At 44.3% G+C, this 21,809-nt stretch overlaps 2 protein-coding genes across 8 annotated transcripts in view; both read right to left on the reverse strand.

Annotated features, from left to right (window-relative positions):
* The window catches only part of BCAS3 (BCAS3 microtubule associated cell migration factor), a 1,710,065-nt gene that overhangs the window by 1,481,048 nt on the left and 207,208 nt on the right, over positions 1–21,809 (reverse strand). The window lies entirely within an intron of this gene.
* LOC141085877 (uncharacterized) lies at positions 14,092–16,060 on the reverse strand. The gene is made up of 2 exons (XM_073571491.1): positions 15,788–16,060; positions 14,092–15,593 (listed from the first exon to the last, which is right to left on the reverse strand). Exon 2 carries the CDS (start codon positions 15,321–15,323, stop codon positions 14,226–14,228), a length of 1,098 nt encoding a protein of 365 aa, XP_073427592.1. The 5' UTR covers positions 15,324–15,593; positions 15,788–16,060; the 3' UTR covers positions 14,092–14,225.

Here is a 21,809-nt window from a genome sequence, read left to right on the forward strand (position 1 = left end):
CCCCTATTACTAACCTCAGGGTTTGATGTCACAAAGGTGACATCAACCCGCCCCAACTATTACCCCGTTTGCCACAGCTACATAGCAAGTGGAAAGAGCAAGGCTAAGTGCCAGAATTGGCACATCCTAAAGCTGTGCCTTTTTTGGGGCGGCTGAGAGCTGATGTTTCTAGCCAGGTGGGCTAGTATCCATGGCACCTTCCTAGGCTAATATATTAATTATAGGAGGACCCACGTCATTTTTGGGGGGGTCCTCTATTTTAATAGCCAGTAAAAGCTAAGTATACAGCTATGAGCTGATATTAATAGCCTGGGAAGATCCATGGGTATTACCCCCTTCTCAGGCTATAAACATTGGCCCCCAGCCATCGGCATACCCTCTGCTGATTATGAAAACTGCACGAGAGCCCACGGCATTTTTTCCAGAAAAATAATCTTTAATTAATTAAATACATGTACAGTAAGCTGCACACACACTGCACTAATTGTATTTGTCACTGACATCTATATAACTATTCTGTATGTATTTACTGTATGTAATCCATCTCTTCTATCCTGTCAGCTCCTGCCGTGATTTTACACTACCGAGGCTGCTGAATTACCAGCTTTTCTTCTATCTAGCTATGTAATATATATATACATATATATATATATATATATATATATATATATGTGTGTTTCACTGATTTAATATATATATATATATATATATATATATATATATATATATATAAAGCTCAAGTGTGTGTATGTATGTATGTGTGTGTATGTCCAGCATAGGCATCCGCACCGTCGCATCTACAGCCACAAAATTTGGCACAGTCACACGTCTGGACCCCGAGAGTGTCCTAAGCTATGTTGTGAGGTGAAATTTTAACCCTGCGCGTTCCAATTCACCAAACAATTTTGCCCCTATCTACATAATGGGGAAAAAGTGTGTGCGCATCAAGCCCCGCCCCTCATTATGATGTCATAATAGTTGCCATGGCGACGCTGATTCATCATAGGTTGCAAGCCCCACCGCTCATTTTGATGTCATAATGGTTGACTATGGGATGGAGTTTGTGTGATGGATATATGGGCACTGGACTATGGGATCGAGGATATGTATGACGGGAATATGGACACGGGACTATGGGATAGCGGATATGTATGATGGGTATATGGGCACGGGACTATGGGATGGAGGATGTGTGATGGGTATATGGGCACACTCTACTATGGGATGGAGTATATGTATGATGGGTATATGGGCACTCGACTATGGGATGGAGGATATGTATGATGGGTATATGGGCACAGGACTATGGGATGGAGGATATGTATTATGGGTATATGGGCACGGGACTATTGGATGGAGGATAATTTTAATTTGTTATAACTAACCACAGTTAGTTACTATGCCCGGGCAGCGCCGGGCTCTTCAGCTAGTATATATCTCTAATATATAAAGCTCAATGTGTGTATGTATGTATGTGTATGTCCGAGATAGGCACCTGCACCGTCGCAGCTACAGCCACAAAATTTGGCACAGTCACACGTCTGGACCCCGAGAGTGTCCTAAGCTATGTTGTGATGTAAAATTTTAACCCGCGCGTTTCAATTCACCAAACAATTTTTCCCCTATCTACATAATGGGGAAAAAGTGTGAGCGCATCAAGGCCCCGCCCTTCATTATGATGTCACAATGGTTGCCATGGCGACGCTGATTCATCATAGGTTGCAATGGGGACGTTTATGTCATAACGGGTGCCATGGTGATGATGATGTCATAATGGGTACATGGGCACGGGACTATGGGATGGAGGATGTGTGATGAGTATATGGGCATTAGACTAAGGGATGGAGGATATGTATGACGGGTATATGGGCACGGGACTATGGGATGGCGGATATGTATGATGGGTATATGGGTACGGGACTATGGGATGGAGGATATGTATGATGAGTATATGGGCATGGGACTATGAGATGAAGGATGTATGATGGGTATATGGGCACTCGACTATGGGATGGCGAATATGTACAGTTGTGGCCAAAAGTATTGACACCCCTGCAATTCTGTCAGATAATACTCAGTTTCTTCCTGAAAATGATTGCAAACACAAATTCTTTGGTATTATTATCTTCATTTAATTTGTCTTAAATGAAAAACACAAAAGAGAATGAAGCAAAAAGCAAAACATTGATCATTTCACACAAAACTCCAAAAATGGGCCAGACAAAAGTATTGGCACCCTCAGCTTAATACTTGGTTGCACAACCTTTAGCCAAAATAACTGCGACCAACCACTTCCGGTAACCATCAATGAGTTTCTTACAATGCTCTGCTGGAATTTTAGACCATTCTTCTTTGGCAAACTGCTCCAGGTCCCTGATATTTGAAGGGTGCCTTCTCTAAACTGCCATTTTTAGATCTCTCCACAGGTGTTCTATGGGATTCAGGTCTGGACTCATTGCTGGCCACCTTAGAAGTCTCCAGTGCTTTCTCTCAAACCATTTTCTAGTGCTTTTTGAAGTGTGTTTTGGGTCATTGTCCTGCTGGAAGACCCATGACCTCTGAGGGAGACCCAGCTTTCTCACACTAGGCCCTACATTATGCTGAAAAATGTGTTGGTAGTCTTCAGACTTCATAATGCCATGCACACGGTCAAGCAGTCCAGTGTCAGAGGCAGCAAAGCAACCCCAAAACATCAGGGAACCTCCGCCATGTTTGACTGTAGGGACCGTGTTCTTTTCTTTGAATGCCTCTTTTTTTCTCCTGTAAACTCTATGTTGATGCCTTTGCCAAAAAAGCTCTACTTTTGTCTCATCTGACCAGAGAACATTCTTCCAAAACGTTTTAAGCTTTTTCAGGTAATTTTTGGCAAACTCCAGCCTGGCTTTTTTATGTCTCGGGGTAAGAAGTGGGATCTTCCTGGGTCTCCTACCATACAGCTCCTTTTCATTCAGACGCCGACGGATAGTTCGGGTTGACACTATTGTACCCTCGGACTGCAGGGCAGTTTGAACTTGTTTGGATGTTAGTCGAGGTTCTTTATCCAACATCCGCACAATCTTGCGTTGAAATCTCTTGTCAATTTTTCTTTTCTGTAGACATCTAGGGAGGTTAGCCATAGTGCCATGGGCTTTAAACTTCTTGATGACACTGCGCATGGTAGACTCAGGAACATTCTGGTCTTTAGAGATGGACTTGTAGCCTTGAGATTGCTCATGCTTCCTCACAATTTGGTTTCTCAAGTCCTCAGACAGTTCTTTGGTCTTCTTTCTTTTCTCCATGCTCGATGTGGTACACACAAGGACACAGGACAGAGGTTGAGTCAACTTTAATCCATGTCAACTGGCTGCAAGTGTGATTTGGTGATTGCCAACACCTGTTAGGTGCCACAGGTAAGTTACAGGTGCTGTTAATTACACAAATTAGAGAAGCATCACATGATTTTTCGAACAGTGCCAATAATTTTGTCCACCCTCTTTTTTATGTTTGGTGTGGAATTATAACCAATTTGGCTTTAGGACAATTCTTTTGTGTTTTTTTCATTTAAGACAAATTAAATGAAGATAATAATACCAAAGAATTTGTGTTTGCAATCATTTTCAGGAAGAAACTGAGTATTATCTGACAGAATTGCAGGGGTATCAATACTTTTGGCCACAACTGTATGATGGGTATAAGGGCATGGGACTATGGGATGAAGAACATGTATGATGGGTATATGGGCATGGGACTATGGGATTGAGGATGTATGATGGGTATATGGGCACTCGACTATGGGATGGGATTATATATTAGATATATATGTATTTATATTGCAGAGAGAGAGATATATAGAAGCATAGCCAGTAATTCATTTGCCGGCTTCTGTAAAATCACTGCAGGGAACGACAGGATAGGAGAGATGGATTACATATAGTAAATCCATATAGACTAGGTAGATACATGCATGTCAGTGACAAATACAATTAGTATAGTGTGTGCAAAATACTGGACATGTATTTAATTGGTAAAACATTATTTTATGGAAAAAAATGGAGTGGGGTCACCCTATAATTAATAGCCAGCAATGGCTATGCAGACAGCTGAGCGCTGATGTTAATAGCATAAGAAGGGGCCAAGGATCCTAGCCCCCCCCTGGCTAAAAACATCAGCTCTCAGCCACCCCAGAAAAGGGGTATCTCTAAAATGCACCAATTCTGGCACATAGCCTTGCTCTTCCCACTGCCCTGTAGCGGTGGCATATGGGGTAAAACTTGGGGGGTTAATGGCAACTTTCAGGTGATGTCACCTTTCAGGTGACATCAAGCCCCGAGGTTATTAATGGACAGGCGTCAATAAGACGTCCCTCTTACTAACCCCATAGTCAAATTGTAAAGAAAACACAGACATCCATTAAAAAATCCTTTAATTGAAATAAAGACACAGACTCCTTTATTATTCTTAATTAAACCATACTTGCAACCACACCTAATCCATGTGAAGCCCTCGATCTCCTGTATTAAATATAAAATAAAAAAGCAACAATATGCCATACCTGTCCGTCGTTGTGTCCCACACTATAATCCATATCTGGGAGACATAAATTTTTCAACCTGGACGGTGGTAAGCAGAGCTGTGGAGTCTGAGTCAGAGTCATGGTGTCGGAGTCGGTGCTCATTTTGGTGGAGTCGGAATAAAATGGACCGACTCCGACTTCTAAAATATATAGTAAATTGGGTACAGTAGTTCAATGCAGAATGTGCTGAATATTTTTTCATAGGAATTTGGGAAAGTTATGAAATGTCCTATAAATGGCTGTTCTATTCCTAATCTAAGGCTACATTCACACAGCGTTTTTGCTGTGTTTTTTTGAGGATACGGTTTTCAGCTGCAAAAGCAGATCAGCTTTTTAAAAAACTGCATCACCTGAAAGGTTTTTGAGCTCATAGATGTTTTCAATAGCAAAAGCAGATTAGAAATCTGCTCTATCCATTGGTGTTTCCCTGGAAAGAGAAAGTATTATAAAATTAGTGATTGAAGAAGCCCTTAAACAAAAGGAAGATCTTAAAAAGACTCTCAAAAGACGCTTCATGTTTCATAAAATGGATGCCTGCACACGTCACAGAGTGAACTATTTTGCCATCAACGTTCGATATGTTTGTGACAACAAAGAAATTGTTACCAAGACACTGGCAGTAAAAGATACTAAAAAGCTCATCACAGCAGCCAGTTTCTCCAGGCCTTAGTGAAAAAAGTTCTGCAAGATTATGAACTCAAAAAAGAACAGGTTCTTGCTATTGTAACGGACAATGCTTCAAACATGATAAGTACAATTAAACTGATGAATGAGAGTATTGAAAAACAGCTAGAAGAAAATTTAGGATTCAGTATGTTTGAGATGGAAGGCCACAGTGCTGTTCATGTAACTGAGGAACAAACAGATATTACAACAGAAGAACAGCAAAATTATTCTTTAGAAATAGATGATCTTGTTGAAGCTGCTTCAAAGCACTTTCAAATTCATCACATGCGCTGTGTTGTGCACACGCTGCAGCTGGCAATAAGAGACAGTCTGCAAGAGGGACATGCTGGAAATCTAATTGGAAAAGTGAGGAAATTGGTTATTGCTGCCAGAACCCCTAAGGCCGGTTTCACATTCGCGCTTTTGAGCGCAGCGACGGCCTGCGCACGGCCGTCGCTAAGCCCCGCCCCCTGCCCCGCCTCCACCAGTATCTCCGCCTCCGGGCGCATGACGTTGCATGCGTCCCCTATCTTCATCACAGAGGGCGCAGGCCGTGCGCAGTCTGCGCACAGTCTGCGTTTGGCGGCGCATGCGTCCTTGACGGTGCGCCGAGCACAACCAAAATGCAACAGGTTGCGTTTGGCGCTGCTCGGCGCACCGTCAAAAGGACGCATGCGCCGCCAAACGCAGATTGTGCGCAGACTGCGCACGGCCTGCGCCCTCTGTGATGAAGATAGGGGACGCATGACGCATGCAACGTCATGCGCCCGGAGGCGGAGATACTGGTGGAGGCGGGGCAGGGGGCGGGGCTTAGCAGCGGCCGTGTGCAGGCCGTCGCTGCGCTCAAAAGCGCGAATGTGAAACCGGCCTAAGATTGATTCCATCTTGAAGAGACGCCCTCGGAAAGGGGCAATTGTCGATCCTGCCACTCGGTGGGGCAGCACTTATTTAATGATTGAGCGATTGCTTGAAATAAAACCGTTTCTTATCGATATGGCGAACTCTCAGGAAACCCTAAATGAAGGTCAATGGACACAGGTGGCTGAATTGAAGGAATTGCTTAATCACCCATTTACTGTGACTAAAAAATTACAAGCTGAGGATTTAACTCCTGGCATTTTCATAAGGGAGTGGAAGAACTTGCTATTTTGCCTGTCCCAAAGAGGAGGTTTAATCGCAGATGGCATTTCTGCTTCAATGAAATGGCGAGAGACACAGCTATTGGAAAATAAAATTTTTCTGGCAGCTGTTTATGTGGACTCAAGTCATTGTATTCTGCTTGATGATCAACAACTTACTAAAGGAAAAGAAGCTCTGACTGAGGTAGCAGTTAGGATGAGTGGCCTACAGGAGGACTGCCAGGTGCAAGAGGACTTGGGTCCTGACAGTGCTACTGCTGCCATATCGTCATCCTCATCAGATGAGGAGTTTGACTTTGACAAGTATTTGGATGACATGGAGCAGGCAAAGCGTTGCCGCAAGGAAAAAGATTTCACTCCGTCTCCTATAGCAAGCAGATTGACAGCAAAATGTTTCACTTGCTCTCAAGGAAATAGAAAAATTCAACCGTTCATCAAAACTGACTGTGCATGAGGCAATTCCTTTATACCCGGAAATTGTTAGAGATGTTGCCCATGTGGTTACGGCTTTGCCTCGAACCCAAGTTAGTTTAGAGAGGTTGTTCTCTAGCCTTAAAATTATTAGGTCAGATTTTAGGTCATCTATGAAGGAGGATCTGATGGAGGCAATTCTATTTCTTAGAACAAATTCATAGACTGCACAAATGTTATTTAGTATGTTTTTGTTGAAAACTGTTTTTTGCCACTTACATAGTTTATTACATAAAGTTTTTTGCGTTCTAAAGTTGTATTCCAATAAATATATATTATGTTGTATCTAAATATCTTGATTATTATATCATAAAAATTATTTAATGTCTGATGTTCACATTGTACTACAATAAATTTTTCACTTAAATATAAGCAATATATGTGGGAATCGGAGTCGTGGAGTCGGTGTAAGGGAAATTGAGGAATCTGGTGGTAAGATGCGACCATCCCAGCTGAAAAACACTGATGAGTGAGGAGATGCTGCCAGCGCAACCTCAGTGACTAGCGGTGATGTCACTGAGTCTGCGCTCCCTTACAGCCTGAACTGCTGTGACCTCACACATCACCACTTACCTCAATTACATCACCACTTACCATCAGCCCTCAGCTGTCTGCATAGCTATTGCTGGCTATTAATTATAGGGGGACCCGACGCCATTTTTTTCCGCAAAATAATCTTTTATTAATTAAATACATGTCCAGTATTTTGCACACACATTATACTAATTGTATTTGTCACTGACATATATATGTCTATCTATTCTTTAAGTATTTACTGTATGTAATCCATCTCTCCTATCCTGTCGGCTCCTGCAGTGATTTTACAGAAGGCGGCAAATGAATTACCAGCTATTCTTCTATATGTCTATTCTTTTCTAACCTGTCAGTGTGATTTTACTGTACACCGCATATGAATTACCGACTTTCCTTCTATCTATGTAGTATAAATACATATATATGTGTGTGTCACTGACATGTATATATATTTGTATTCTATGTGTTTATATCTATTCTTTTCTAACCTGTCAATGTGATTCTACTGTAGCCGCACATGAATTGCCGGCTTTTCAAAGGACACCGGTGTGTAAAATCGGACCGCGAGTGCTGTGTGATTTTTTTCTCGCACCCATTGACTTGCATTGGTGAGTCTTATCACTGATACGCTGCAGCATGCTGCGATTTTTTTTCTCTGTCCGATTTCAGCTGAGAAAAAAAAAATCACAGATGAGATGTAACCCATTGAATAACATTGGTCCGAGTGCAATCCGATTTTTTATCGGATTGCACTCGTCCATATTTCTCGCAAATGAATATGAGCTCTAATGGTTGTGTCTGACCTTGCAGGAACATGTTTGGCAAACACCACAGCACCTGGGTAGGGGAAGCATAAGAGACTTTACAGACAGGACAGCATGGGATCACAGCTGATTCTTTCAGTGAGGTAAAACTTTTCCCTGCCTGTTTTCACACCATTTTACATCACAGAAAGGAATGTTTTACCTCACAGAAATAAGTTCCTCAACCAATTGGATAGAACTTATATTTACTTAAAATCTATTGATTAAAATGTAGTTTGTGGGACAATGCCTTTAAGCATTTAAAAACATTGCAAAAGAAACTTCAGTGGTTGAGAACACATAACAGGTCCAAAAAAACAAGATATATTTTGTGTCTATGCAGTTTACAGTAGATTGCTTTAGTGAGATCCTGTGCAGCACTGTAGAGACAACTTTTAGCAACACAAATGTTTGTGTCTTAAGATTAGCCACAGTCAAGGGCAGATATACCAACCTGTATGATTGCCTATAGCCAATAGCTTAGGCCTCTTTCACACATCCGGTTTTTGTAATCCGGCACGATGCGGCGAAATTTTTCATAACCGGATCCAGCACCGGATCCGGTTTTGTCCCATAAGCTTTCATGGTCGCCGCATCGTGCCGGATGGTTATGCGTCGTGTCCGGTTGCTGCCGGACACGGCAAAACTTAGCCGTCCGGCATCTGCAAAAAGCGTTCTCTGCAACGTTTTTTGTCAGCGCCGGACCGGCTTTTTCCACAGAGCATGCCCGGACTCTGTGAATGTTAACCCCACAAGTGCCCGGCGAGAGAGAGAGAGATCTCTCTCTGTCACCCGGACACTTGTGAGAGATCTCTCTCGCCGGGCACTTGTGGGGTTAACACTCAGTGTCTGGGTGAGAGAGAGAGATCTCTGTGGGGTTAACCCCACAAGTGCCCGGCAAGAGAGAGATTCTCTTGCCTGGACACTAAGTGTTAAGCCCCCATGTCTCTCTCTCCACCCCCCTCCCCTCTCCTCTGTCTCCTCTCACCTCCCCTCTGTCTCCTCTCCTCCCCTCACCTCCCTTTCAGTGGCTGCCTCTGTCCACCTCCTCCTGTGGCTCCTTTAAATCACGTCCGAGCCGTATGTCTCGCCGCATACACATCCGGTGTCACCACTGCAGGCCGGATCCGGCGGCCCGGCTTTTCGCCGCACGCCGCTGGACCCCACACACCGGATGTGTGAAAGTAGCCTAAGAGGATCCATTTCCACCTCCAAAGCAGGTGGAATTGTGCATTATAATAGGCTATTGGACTGCAAAGGGCCCATATATTGATGTTGCACCTATTCTGCCTATGTCAGCCAGTGACCAGAGTACTGAGCCACAGTAAACAAGCCCTCTCCCAAGAACCTGCGATGTTCACTGAAACATATAGACAGTCAGCTAAGCGCAATGAGCCACTACATAAACTATACTACATGTCATACTTCTGAATATCGTGACATGAGTGGATCATATGACTGCATACACCACACTAGCATGCAAATCAATTAAAAAAAATGCCTTTTGAGCATTGTTTATGGCAGTTTTGTTGTCTGGAAATGACACTGTTGAAATCCTTCAAAACTTTATTACTTTCTCGAAAAATATTTGACTTCATGGTAATATCAACTACATAGAAGAATCATTTAGGTTTTTTTTTTACTGCAGGTTGTAAGGCTTCATGCGCACACACAATTCTCGTTAGAAATGAGCATGCTGACTTGCAGGACCAAGGTCCAGAAGCAACGTCTGTGGTCCATGGACACAAGAAGGGGCCCTGCAAAATGCCTCCTACCTCACGGAATCCCCAGCACAAATACAACATTATGGAGTGACGCAAGTATGATATCGTGCCAGGTCTACTACTCAGAAAAAGCATCGGGAATTGCGGCAGATAGGAGGTAATTCACAGAGCCCCCAGGAAAGGAGCACTGATGTGGCGGCTCGGCCAGAGCCATTACTAAACCATTTGCTCATCTCTAGTTATCACTATTTCTAACAACTGAACACTGTAGATTGCATTCAGCAGTATATTTAAGTACAATACAGCACTTGATATTCATATTCAATTGATGTTTCATGCTTTAAACTATAAAATATAACATTACATTAATTACATACAATACATATACAGGAAAGCTACAGCCCACCCTGGCTGTTCCGAATGCTTAGGCACCGCACACTGGGAGTAATCGGCACTCCTGCTCTCAAGCCATTATTTTCCAGGGTCATTCTTACAGCAATGACAGGTTCAAATCGCCTACAGCTGTTAGTTGAAGCATTTTAAAGACTGTCCAAATGTTCAGAGGCCACAGGATCGCTAAGTAATTTTAACAAGAGGTATACTTACAACATTTCTTCATACCAGATGTCCTTGGTATAGAGAAAACTAAAATATATTAAATATTTAAAAAAAAAAAAAGCCCAAAAAGTTCTGCATCGGGCTTAAATAAAGAATTTCTTCATATAACCGAGCATCGCTTTCCAGTCTTATGCTATTTAAGTTACCTTATGCTACGGCTACAGCTACAATATAGTGAGGGAGAAAAATACTGTGATTTGCTATCAGTTTGAACTTATTATGCTAGAGCTGCAGTACCTGAGAATGGACACTACACTGGATATGGAGCTGTGGTGCTCTGACTCTATACACTGTGATTTTTGTGGCATTGCTTGCTAACTGACTGGTGGGAGTGATGGGGGTCAGACCCCGCTCGTCTGATAGAGATGAACAACCATTTTAAATACTGCCATAAACTGATACAAAATCATTTATTGTTTCAGGCTTCAGGCCCAAGGACTGCTGAGATATTCTCCTGATATTTCCTTCTCTGATTTCTGTTATGTGAAGGGTTAACTTGGTATAATATGGTCTCTTTGTACACTGTAAAAGTGTTTGTGCTGTTATAAGTTGGATCGAAATGCATATAATAACATTATTAAAGAAGCACTTCTCCCATCACAATGTTTTCCCTCCTAATATATTGCAGTCATCATATTACCGTATATAGCACTGTGTACTTACAGTGGCTAATTTTGCCTTTCTACCCAGATAATTCCTCTCTTTTCCATTAGGTCTATCATTCAGAGTCGGACTGGTGTGCCAAGGGCTCGCCAGTAACTCCATTGCCCTACTTTAAACTATATCTAAATGTGACATTATGATCAATCACAAATTTCCATAACAATGATTTTGGTAGATTGGAAAATGAATAGGGTGCTGCCTTTGTACATAGTGATTCAAGTATAAAGTGCCAAGTACTGCTTATATAAGAGAGTGGTGGTCCTCTCTTGCACAGGGGTCCACCAAAGGGGTCCTGTTCTCCTGTGGGCCAGTTCAAGCCTGGGTCTATGATATCAAGTGATTAAAAACGGACTAGATGAATGTCACGCTAGGTGAAGGATAAGTGCACAGCAAAGGGAATAGGGAGGGGGTGCCCAAACACTAGGGAAGGCGGAAGTGGAGACCCCTAGGCAGATATAAAATCACCCTGTCTGCCCTAAACATCCCTATATAGGTTCTGCACCTATCGCCGAGCAGGAACCTAATCCCTGCCTGACCCTAGCGACAGGACCTACATAGGGAGGGGAAGATGTAAGCATTAGTCAGTCCCCACTAAAACTAAAGACAGAGAGGGAAGACGGATGGAGGGGGGACACTTAGCTTGAGAAGACAACCGAGACCTCACACCAGCAATCCTCCACCAGTCTTCAGGGAAAGACACTAGCCGACTGCTAAAACCTCCAACAAGATTGAGGCACGTAAGAGCTAGCACCCACACCACACTGCAGCAATTAAATGTACTTAAACCTTCAGCCCAGGCCCAGGTGTGTGATTAGCAGCAGAAGGTGAAGGTAACTATTGGGTCCTAGAGGGAGAAGGACATTGCTCCATAACAGAGATGCCAAAATCAAGAAGATGCTTCAGCTAAACACAAAGCCCTTCTAACAACTGGATACAGGGTAACTGCATGTCACACCTGACACACTCCCTGACAATGAATCCTTTTAAGCTCTATATAGAAACAGGGAGTCTATTTTTTCCGCATGAGTCATAAGTCACTGCAAAAATTACTGGCAGGAGGGAGAAGGAGCAGCTGGGTCAGGTGATGAAGAAAGAAATGATTCATGCATGGAGAAGAAGCTTTCTGTTTCTACAAAGAGCAGGGAAAAGTGAAAATGAGCAATTGTAAGTACACATTGCTGTATAATATGATGACTACAATATATTAAGAGGATAAAAACTTTGATGAGAGGAATACTACTTTAAAGCGATGCAATGCTTGGTCAATATAATGATCAATTAGTCTATATGGAGAGCTGCAGTAAAACAGCAATTAAATTTTACATCCCCATACAAAAAGCTTGTTTCTGAGGAAAAAATATAAATGTTTAATCTATATTTCCTCTCATAGAATTTTATAGAAATTCAATTTGATCTGGAAGTCTAAGCTTGGCTCTAATTTATTAACAACATGGATGTCCACACATGGCTCTGTTCAAGCTTGGCAGGATACACAGATGGTCAAATCTGGTTATGAGAATCCACCCAAAGTACTTATAGAGCTGTCCACTACTGATAGTGATAATATATTCTTATGATAAGTTATCAATATCAAATAGGTGGGAGTCCAACACCCAGCACCCTCACCAATCAGTTATCGGCTTTGGCGGTGACTGAATGTATACAGTGCAGAGAGCTAAATGCCACAGATCTGTACATTGCTTGTGACCATTTCTGTGAACTATAGCTCAGCTCTTATTCAATTGACAGAGTTCTGTTTACATCCCGGTGGGGGTGCTAGACGTCATCTAAGTTCCTACTGATAATGAACAACGCCTTTAATGCCAGAGTAAATGAAAATGTTATCAGAATCTCAGCAATATAGCTCCTCTCTGGATATCTGAAAGAGCAACGAGTGTTAAACTGGAGTCACACATAGCGACTCACCAGCAATCCTGACAACGATATCAATATGTCAGGATCGCTGGTGAATCGTTATGTGATCGCTGGTGAGCTGTCAAACAGACAGCTTCACCAGCGATCAGCACAGCGACGCCGAGAGCGTGGCGTCGCTGTGTTCGCCAGCGCGCTGATGCAGGGAGCTGGTAACTAAGGCTACTTTCACACATCAGGTTTTCGGCGTCAGGCGCGATCCGGCGTCGTGCCGGAATGCCGGATCCGGCAAATGTTTTGTAAAACCTGATGTGCCGGATCCGGTTTTCTGCCGGATCCGTCTTGTTCTTGACAGACAAAACCGGATCCGTCTCATCCGGTTCATCCGTTTTTCGACGGATTATGCCGGATCAGGTTTTTAAAATTGACCCTTGTGGCCTTCCGAACGGGATTGGCTACTGGAAAACTATATATAGCATGTTCCTACAGCCCTTGTTTGACAGGTTGTAGAGGAGAAAGTGCAGGTTGGAGAGAAGAGCAAGTTACTGGCGAAGATGGATGTTGTCATTGGAAATATTACCACTAGAAGTTCTGTGACGGTTTCAGTAATGAGGGACAATTTTGCACTATACTTTATGTCACCTCAAGGCAGAGTACACTGGCAGGATGACAGAGTGTGAAAGATTTGTGCCCTAACCAAACTTGTGTACCTTCTGGACCAACAGTATATACCTTTGCCAACCAAAGTTGGCTATCTTGTCATGGTCTCTATTTTTAGCTTTAGGCCACAGGTGTGTACCTGGTTGTGTTTTATGCAAAGTATTTCACCTTTTAACAAAAGTTGTGTACATTGTTAGGAAATCACCAACAATAAACACAACTTTTTAGGTGAAATACTTTGCTTCAAACACAACCAGGAACACAACTGTGGCAAAAAGCTAAAATTTACCCACAGTTATATACCTGGTTTTGAATACCTTTTTACCTTTTAAATACCCTGTATTTAACCTTTTTTTTAAACATATTTCGCCGCAGAAAGAAATGACAGACAACCAGTGTAAACAATAATTTAACTTTTATTTAAAAAATTTTTTTTTTGTGTAAACTGTTTTTAAAGTTAAAAAAACTTTTTTAATAAAGGTTTGAAACCAACCAAATGGGCATTTTTATTACAAAAATAACATTATAACTCGGTGTAGTGTGGGGTGGAAATACTGCTGGAGGGGCTGCGGGACACTTCGACAATGGGAGTGTGGAGAGAGGACTGGGATCGTGGTGGGGAAGGAACAGTTAGAGGTGATGGTGTGGAAAAAGCTACAGAATGGGTGGACATGTGGGAGGCAGAAGAGGTGGTGGGCGATGGAGTGGAGGGTTGGGCAGGGACTGTAGGAGCAGATGATGTTGATGGAAAGTTGTATGGGGAAGGAGTTTGGTACGGGGAAGGAGTTTGGTACGGGGAAGGAGTTTGGTACGGGGCAGGTTGCTGGAAGTGGGGAGATGTCTGGTACTGGGGAGGTTGCTGGTACTGGGAAGGTTGCTGGTACTGGTGAGGTTGCTGGTATGTAATAGGAGGGGGAGGATGGAAAGTGGCTGGAGGGGGTGCAGATGTAATAGGAGGGGGAGGATGGAAAGTGGCTGGAGGGGGTGCAGATGTAATAGGAGGGGGAGGATGGAAAGTGGCTGGAGGGGGTGCAGGTGGAGGAACTACAGTGGTGGGAGGTGGAGGTTGGGAGGTAACCTGCTGTAGAGCACCGTGGCACGAATGCATTACATGCATCTGCTGGGTAGGAGATAGTGTTGCCATGCGCTCCACAACAGACCTGAAAAAGGTGTGGTTTGGCGAAGATGTTGCTTCTGAATGCATGGTTTGCAGAAGTGTCTTCACCTCCAGAATGCTGGAGTTGATCTGCTGAAAGCCTGCGGAGATTTGCTCTGACAAGACTTTTAGACAGTTCTGGAAAGATGCATTCAGATGCAAGAACTCTTGCGCATAACTCTTTTCCTGACCCCTCTGCCGCTGCCGCCCAGTACCCGCAGGTGTACTAGAGGTGGCAGGGGCAGAAGGGTGGGGTAAAGGGAAAGCGATCTCCTCACCAGCAGCTTCATGTAATGTAGGCGGCCACGATGCTCCTGTGTTGGTGGATGGGACAGATGGGTCGAATGTGTGGGAAGGCTGGGAAGGTGCAGATGTACCGGGGCGGTCGAAGTGTCCCTCGGTGCCGGTCTCCTCAGGGATCGCCTCAGAAGGGTCCAATCGTGCAGGCTCCCGAGTGCTGCTCATCGTGCTGTGGAATAAAGAGAAAAAAAAACAATTAAAATACTGACATGGTATGGCCCTGGCTGAAAAAAAAAAGTTACATCTAACATTTTTTTTCACATGTGGTGTGTAATATTTACCTTCTAGTGACCATTGTTTCCCGGAGGAACGACAGGGCTTGTGCGTACTTGTACTTGCTCCTGCGTCCTCCAGATCCACTCGGGGCCCGCATCTCTTTATTGAACTCCTTGAAACGATCCCTCACAGACCGCCACCGATTCACAATTCTGTTCCCTGAAACGAGAAAGGAGTGGTTAGTATATAACATCAGTGTTTCACAAACTCCAGTCCTCATGGTCCCCAGGGGTCATGTTTTCAGGATTTCCATAGTAAATAGAAATCCTGAACACATGATCCGTGGGGACCACGAGGACTGGAGTTCGGGAAACACTGGTTTACATCAAGCAACCGGTACTGTATATACTTACGCTCTTTAATCTGGGCCCGAACATCGAGGTCCTCCCAGCGGCCCACAAGGAGCGAACAGATTTCCTCCCAGAGTCGTCGGGTAACGATAAGGTCAGCGTGGCGGCGGTCAGCCATATTCCAGAGCGGCTCCCTTTCTCTGACGAGATCGATGAGGTGGTCCACATCGAGTCCTCCATCCTCACCGTCAGAGTCGGGAGCACGCTGTGAAGGCTGTTAAAGAAAAAGACAAAAATAACATAATTAGCCTCCACAAAAGAAATGAAATAAAAAGTGCAAAAAAACAAAGCAAAAATATTTATACTTACACGCTGGTGACGTGTAACGCGTTGTGACGCGTTGCTGTCGCCGACGACCCTGGGAGGCACTGCGAGGACCTCTTGGCCGAGCACCAGATTGGGAAGACTAGAGAAGAAAACAAAAAATGTTATGTCTTTGGATGTAGGCATTTGTTTGCTGTGTGTGATCTGCAGAACATTGTTTTCTATGTGTTGTGTGTAGTGTGATGTTGTGTTTCTGCGTTTGATGCAAAAAACTTACCAATTGTGAGCCCACTCCAAGTGTCTGTCCACCCCTTCCTTCTTCTTCTGGGAGCTCCTCTTCATCTTGTGAATCCTGTTTTGAAATAAAAGGCAATGAATAGACATACAGTGGGGAAAAAAAGTATTTAGTCAGTCAGCAATAGTGCAAGTTCCACCACTTAAAAAGATGAGAGGCGTCTGTAATTTACATCATAGGTAGACCTCAACTATGGGAGACAAACTGTGAAAAAAAAATCCAGAAAATCACATTGTCTGTTTTTTTTTCATTTTATTTGCATATTATGGTGGAAAATAAGTATTTGGTCAGAAACAAGCAATCAAGATTTCTGGCTCTCATAGACCTGTAACTTCTTCTTTAAGAGTCTCCTCTTTCCCCCACTCATTACCTGTAGTAATGGCACCTGTTTAAACTTGTTATCAGTATAAAAAGACACCTGTGCACACCCTCAAACAGTCTGACTCCAAACTACACTATGGTGAAGACCAAAGAGCTGTCAAAGGACACCAGAAACAAAATTGTAGCCCTGCACCAGGCTGGGAAGACTGAATCTGCAATAGCCAACCAGCTTGGAGTGAAGAAATCAACTGTGGGAGCAATAATTAGAAAATGGAAGACATACAAGACCACTGATAATGTCCCTCGATCTGGTGCTCCACGCAAAATCCCACCCCGTGGGGTCAGAATGATCACAAGAACGGTGAGCAAAAATCCCAGAACCACGCGGGGGGACCTAGTGAATGAACTGCAGAGAGCTGGGACCAATGTAACAAGGCCTACCATAAGTAACACACTACGCCACCATGGACTCAAATCCTGCAGTGCCAGACGTGTCCCACTGCTTAAGCCTGTACATGTCCGGGCCCGTCTGAAGTTTGCTAGAGAGCATTTGGATGATCCAGAGGAGTTTTGGGAGAATGTCCTATGGTCTGATGAAACCAAACTGGAACTCTTTGGTAGAAACACAACTTGTCGTGTTTGGAGGAAAAAGAATACTGAGTTGCATCCATCAAACACCATACCTACTGTAAAGCATGGTGGTGGAAACATCATGCTTTGGGGCTGTTTCTCTGCAAAGGGGCCAGGATGACTGATCCGGGTACATGAAAGAATGAATGGGGCCATGTATCGTGAGATTTTGAGAGCAAACCTCCTTCCATCAGCAAGGGCATTGAAGATGAAACGTGGCTGGGTCTTTCAACATGACAATGATCCAAAGCACACCGCCAGGGCAACGAAGGAGTGGCTTCGTAAGAAGCATTTCAAGGTCCTGGAGTGGCCTAGCCAGTCTCCAGATCTCAACCCTATAGAAAACCTTTGGAGGGAGTTGAAAGTCCGTGTTGCCAAGCGAAAAGCCAAAAACATCACTGCTCTAGAGGAGATCTGCATGGAGGAATGGGCCAACATACCAACAACAGTGTGTGGCAACCTTGTGAAGACTTACAGAAAACGTTTGACCTCTGTCATTGCCAACAAAGGATATATCACAAAGTATTGAGATGAAATTTTGTTTCTGACCAAATACTTATTTTCCACCATAATATGCAAATAAAATGAAAAAAAAAACAGACAATGTGATTTTCTGGATTTTTTTTTCTCAGTTTGTCTCCCATAGTTGAGGTCTACCTATGATGTAAATTACAGACGCCTCTCATCTTTTTAAGTGGTGGAACTTGCACTATTGCTGACTGACTAAATACTTTTTTTCCCCACTGTATATTACAGAGATGATGGATTTTGGAAATAAAAACTTACCGTCAAACGCTGACGATGCGAGGGAGGGCTCCCAGAAGAAGATGTGCTGTCCTGTTGATGGCCAGACTCCATGGCTGTGGGTATTGCTGCTGCTGTTGCTGCTGCCAGTGATGCCATTTCTGCTGCTGCTGCATCTCTTGGGCGGCTGTTGAATAAAGAGAAACAAAGGGCCAATGAATATCTTGATATTCAATAGCCCTAGTTTGGAGGAATGGGGGATTTGATAATTACCGTCTCTCATCTGCTGCTGGCCTCCCCTCCTCAGCATGTTCCATTTGCTGCTCCATTTGGGGTGGTGGTGTTGCTGATGGTGCTGCAGTGGTCTCCTGCCTTCTCCTGCTGCACTTGGTTGCTTTCTTGGGTGGCATGTTGGGTGTGGCTGTGGGTCCCACTGTCTTGCTTTTATATATGTCTTGTGGGCAGAGCTACTGAGCATGCTCAGACCAAAAAACGGATCCGGCCACCGGATCCGGCTTTCGCCGGATCAGGCGCATTGCGGTGCTCATAGGCTTTCATTGTGTGAAAAAGCCGGACGTGCCGGATCCGGCGTGTCCGGCTTTTTCGCCGGAGACAAAAAACGTTACAGTAGCCGTTTTTTCCAGACGCCGGATCGCGACACATTGCCGGATCCGGCGAAAACCGGATGAAACGCATGGCCATCCGGCGCGATCCGGCGCAAATGCAAGTCAATGGGGGGGAAACCGGATCCGGCATTGCATTTCGCCGGATCCGGTTTCTGTCAAAAGCGCCGGATCGCGCCTGACGGCGAAAACCTGATGTGTGAAAGAGGCCTAACATACACATCGGGTATCTAAGAGACATGCGTCCCTAGATATCCGATGTGTACGTTAGTTACCAGGAAAGGAAAAGTAAATACCTTGGTGCTCTAACAGTTAATGCTCCTGTTGCCACCACAAGGCTCCTGTCTGCAGCCTGTTAAAATGGCGGCGCTCTCCAGTGACAGGAAACAAAGAAAGGGGAGGGGCAAAAGCGTGCCTCAGTATTTCTCTCTCCCCCAGGGTCCCGCAGACTTATCCACCTGAGTTCACTCAGGTTCTGCACCTGGTGTGCAGATTCCGGTGCACTAATCGCGGCTGTAGGCTTCTCCAGTGAAGAAGACTGCTCCCCAGGGCTGTGACACCGTCCGCCGGCGAATGGGAACGCACCGGTTGAACAGGCGGTGAATGTCAGCTCCACACAGCGACACTATTTCTCCGGGGTTCAGGGATCTCTGCATCAGCGCGCTGGTAACTAAGGTACACATCGGGTATCTAAGGGACGCACGTCCCTTGGATACCCGATGTGTACCATAGTTACCAGCTGATCGCTGGTCTCCCGCCTGTCACACGCATTGATGCGTGCTGGCCAGCAGGAGACCAGCGACCAAAAAAAAGTCCAGGGTGTTATGAATGGGTCACCGAGGAGGAACAAACCTAAATATGCTATGTCCAGGAAAAACAGAGAGGTTGGTAACTATGCAGATTGCAGATCCCTGATCCTACCACACAACTAGCAGCAGCTGTGGAGCGTGCCTACGATGAACCTAGACGCCTCGTCACAGCCGGAGGACTAAATAAGCCTAAAGCAAGAAAAGGGAAAACTAACTGCCCCAGAGCAGACCCCAAAGGAAAAGACAGCCCCCACACATGTATTGACGGTGAAACAAGATGAAAACACAAACACAGGTAGGAAAATAGGCTGAGCAAACGATGGGGCCCAAACTAACTAGAGAGGAAAGGAAAGAAAAGACACTGTCTGCAATCTGCCCAAAACCCTACAAAATAATGTCCAACACTTCTGATAACAAAATTAACCCTGAAGTCACTAGACTTCTCCCACTATATCAGCACTCTGAAATATTCTGAGACAGAGCAAAAAGAGGCCAATCTAATAAGGGACAAAAAGCAAATTGACAAATATAGATAAATAAGAGTGGAAATTCAGCACAGCCCAAGCCGGGGCTGGCTGACCACACAAAAAACTGAATAGAACAACCAAAATCAAGTGTGAACATTAGCAGAGAAACTTAGCTTTAGATGACTGGAACAGAGCTGAGAGCCAAGACCTGACAAACAGAAGGAATCACCAGCACCAGAGTAGGGCGTCGGCTGTCTTAAATCCAATCTGAGATTCCTGAGGTCCAATCGCCGTCCTCATTCTCAGGTGGCAGATCTCCACTGACCAAACCAGCCTCACTACCTCCTGTTACCACCAGAGGGAGTCTGGAAGGAGAACTCACAACTGAACCAGAAAATGAACTCACAACACCAGGGCTTTCCTGCAGCGATCAGCGATACCGGCAGGGGGGCCGGTCGCTGATCGCTGTCACACACAGCGATCTCGCTGGTCAGATCGCTGTTGTGTCACAAAACTTGTGACTCAGCAGTGATCTCGCTGGCGAGATTGCTATGTGTGACGGGGCCCTTAGAGCGCAGTTGTCTAATTTCTTTGCATCTGCCAAGGATCCTATCATAGGTATATCACGACACAGAGGGGCCAGAAAACCCATAGCACCTGATTCCTAGTACTTCCCCTTCATATTAAATGGTGCAGGTTTCTATTAGCAGTGCAGGGGTTAAACTGTTCACCTTAGAGTCTCTGAAGTGTTCCTGCTTGGATGATCTCAGCTGTTCTGTCTTGGCCAATCTTCTCTCCAATATATGCTCGCCTCTAGCAATCTGGATTGCCAGTGTTAGTCTTGTAATACCTGGCATGGAGGTGGCCGTTGTTGGTAGAGGCGTTTGGATTCTCCCCGGTGTTCTCCTCTGCTATCTGAGTGCATATTTGTATGTTTGATATATTAATTTATCCCTGTACGTCCTCCCTTGTTAGTCTGGCTTGTGTATATACATACACTATTACTCCCCACTTCCCTGGGTAGAGGAGGGGGACAGATATAGGGTTTATTCAGAAGGTCAGCAAGGTATGTGGTCCTGGTGTCTTCATCATCACAAGTAATCTGGGGAGCAGGGATAGCTAGGATGCCCATAACAGTAGGGACAGGAAAGGAGCCCCTGGCCCCGGGTATTCCGACAACAGAATTGTGACAGATCCTTTGTTAAGCCACTTCTGCAGCAAATTATGGGCCCGATTATTCCAAGCTTTTACACCAGTATCCCGGCATAAAAAGCTTTGAAAGATTGGATAATTTGTGGCAAGTAGAGCTAAAATTATGTGTCTTTTGACATTCTCATGCAATTAAGTGACTTTTGGCGATCTCACACCATTTTCACCCAGCTCTTACAAAGTTGCCAAAGCTGGAATGGCAAGGAGGCATGGCAACCATCACTCATCAAATTCATGACGAGTGTTGATGTTCGCTACACCATAAATATTACTCCAGCAAAGTCTGAAGTAGAATTTGTGGCGAGTCACATATAGAGGTGTACACCACGCGTCCGACGCTCCTGATTCATGAAGAGGCATGTTGTATCAGGCCCTATGTATACGGGAAGACTCTGGAAGTTACCAGCAAAACTGTCCTGTGTTTCTGTAAAATACTCTAGTTTGCATAGGTCTTCATTGTTCCAATTGTCGATTGTATTGTATATGGTATAATGGGCACACTTCCACATCTTATGACACTATTGTGCAATGCTACTATGGGTTGCATTCTTTTCTTATACTACCCTGGTAAAATAAGAGCAGAGTTGATTGCTACAGACCCCAAAGACAATATGATTGTAAGGCTATGTTCACACGTTGCGTTTTTGCTGAGTTTTTTAAGTG

Source organism: Dendrobates tinctorius, unplaced genomic scaffold (genome assembly GCF_039654945.1).
Source record: "Dendrobates tinctorius isolate UK_male_01 unplaced genomic scaffold, ASM3965494v1 ptg000007l, whole genome shotgun sequence".
In the NCBI taxonomy this organism is placed as follows: domain Eukaryota; kingdom Metazoa; phylum Chordata; class Amphibia; order Anura; family Dendrobatidae; genus Dendrobates; species Dendrobates tinctorius.

Bases quoted from the DNA above. Each gene is read 5' to 3' on its own strand.
- LOC141085877 (XM_073571491.1), bottom strand. From the start codon at position 15,323: ATGAGCAGCACTCGGGAGCCTGCACGATTGGACCCTTCTGAGGCGATC.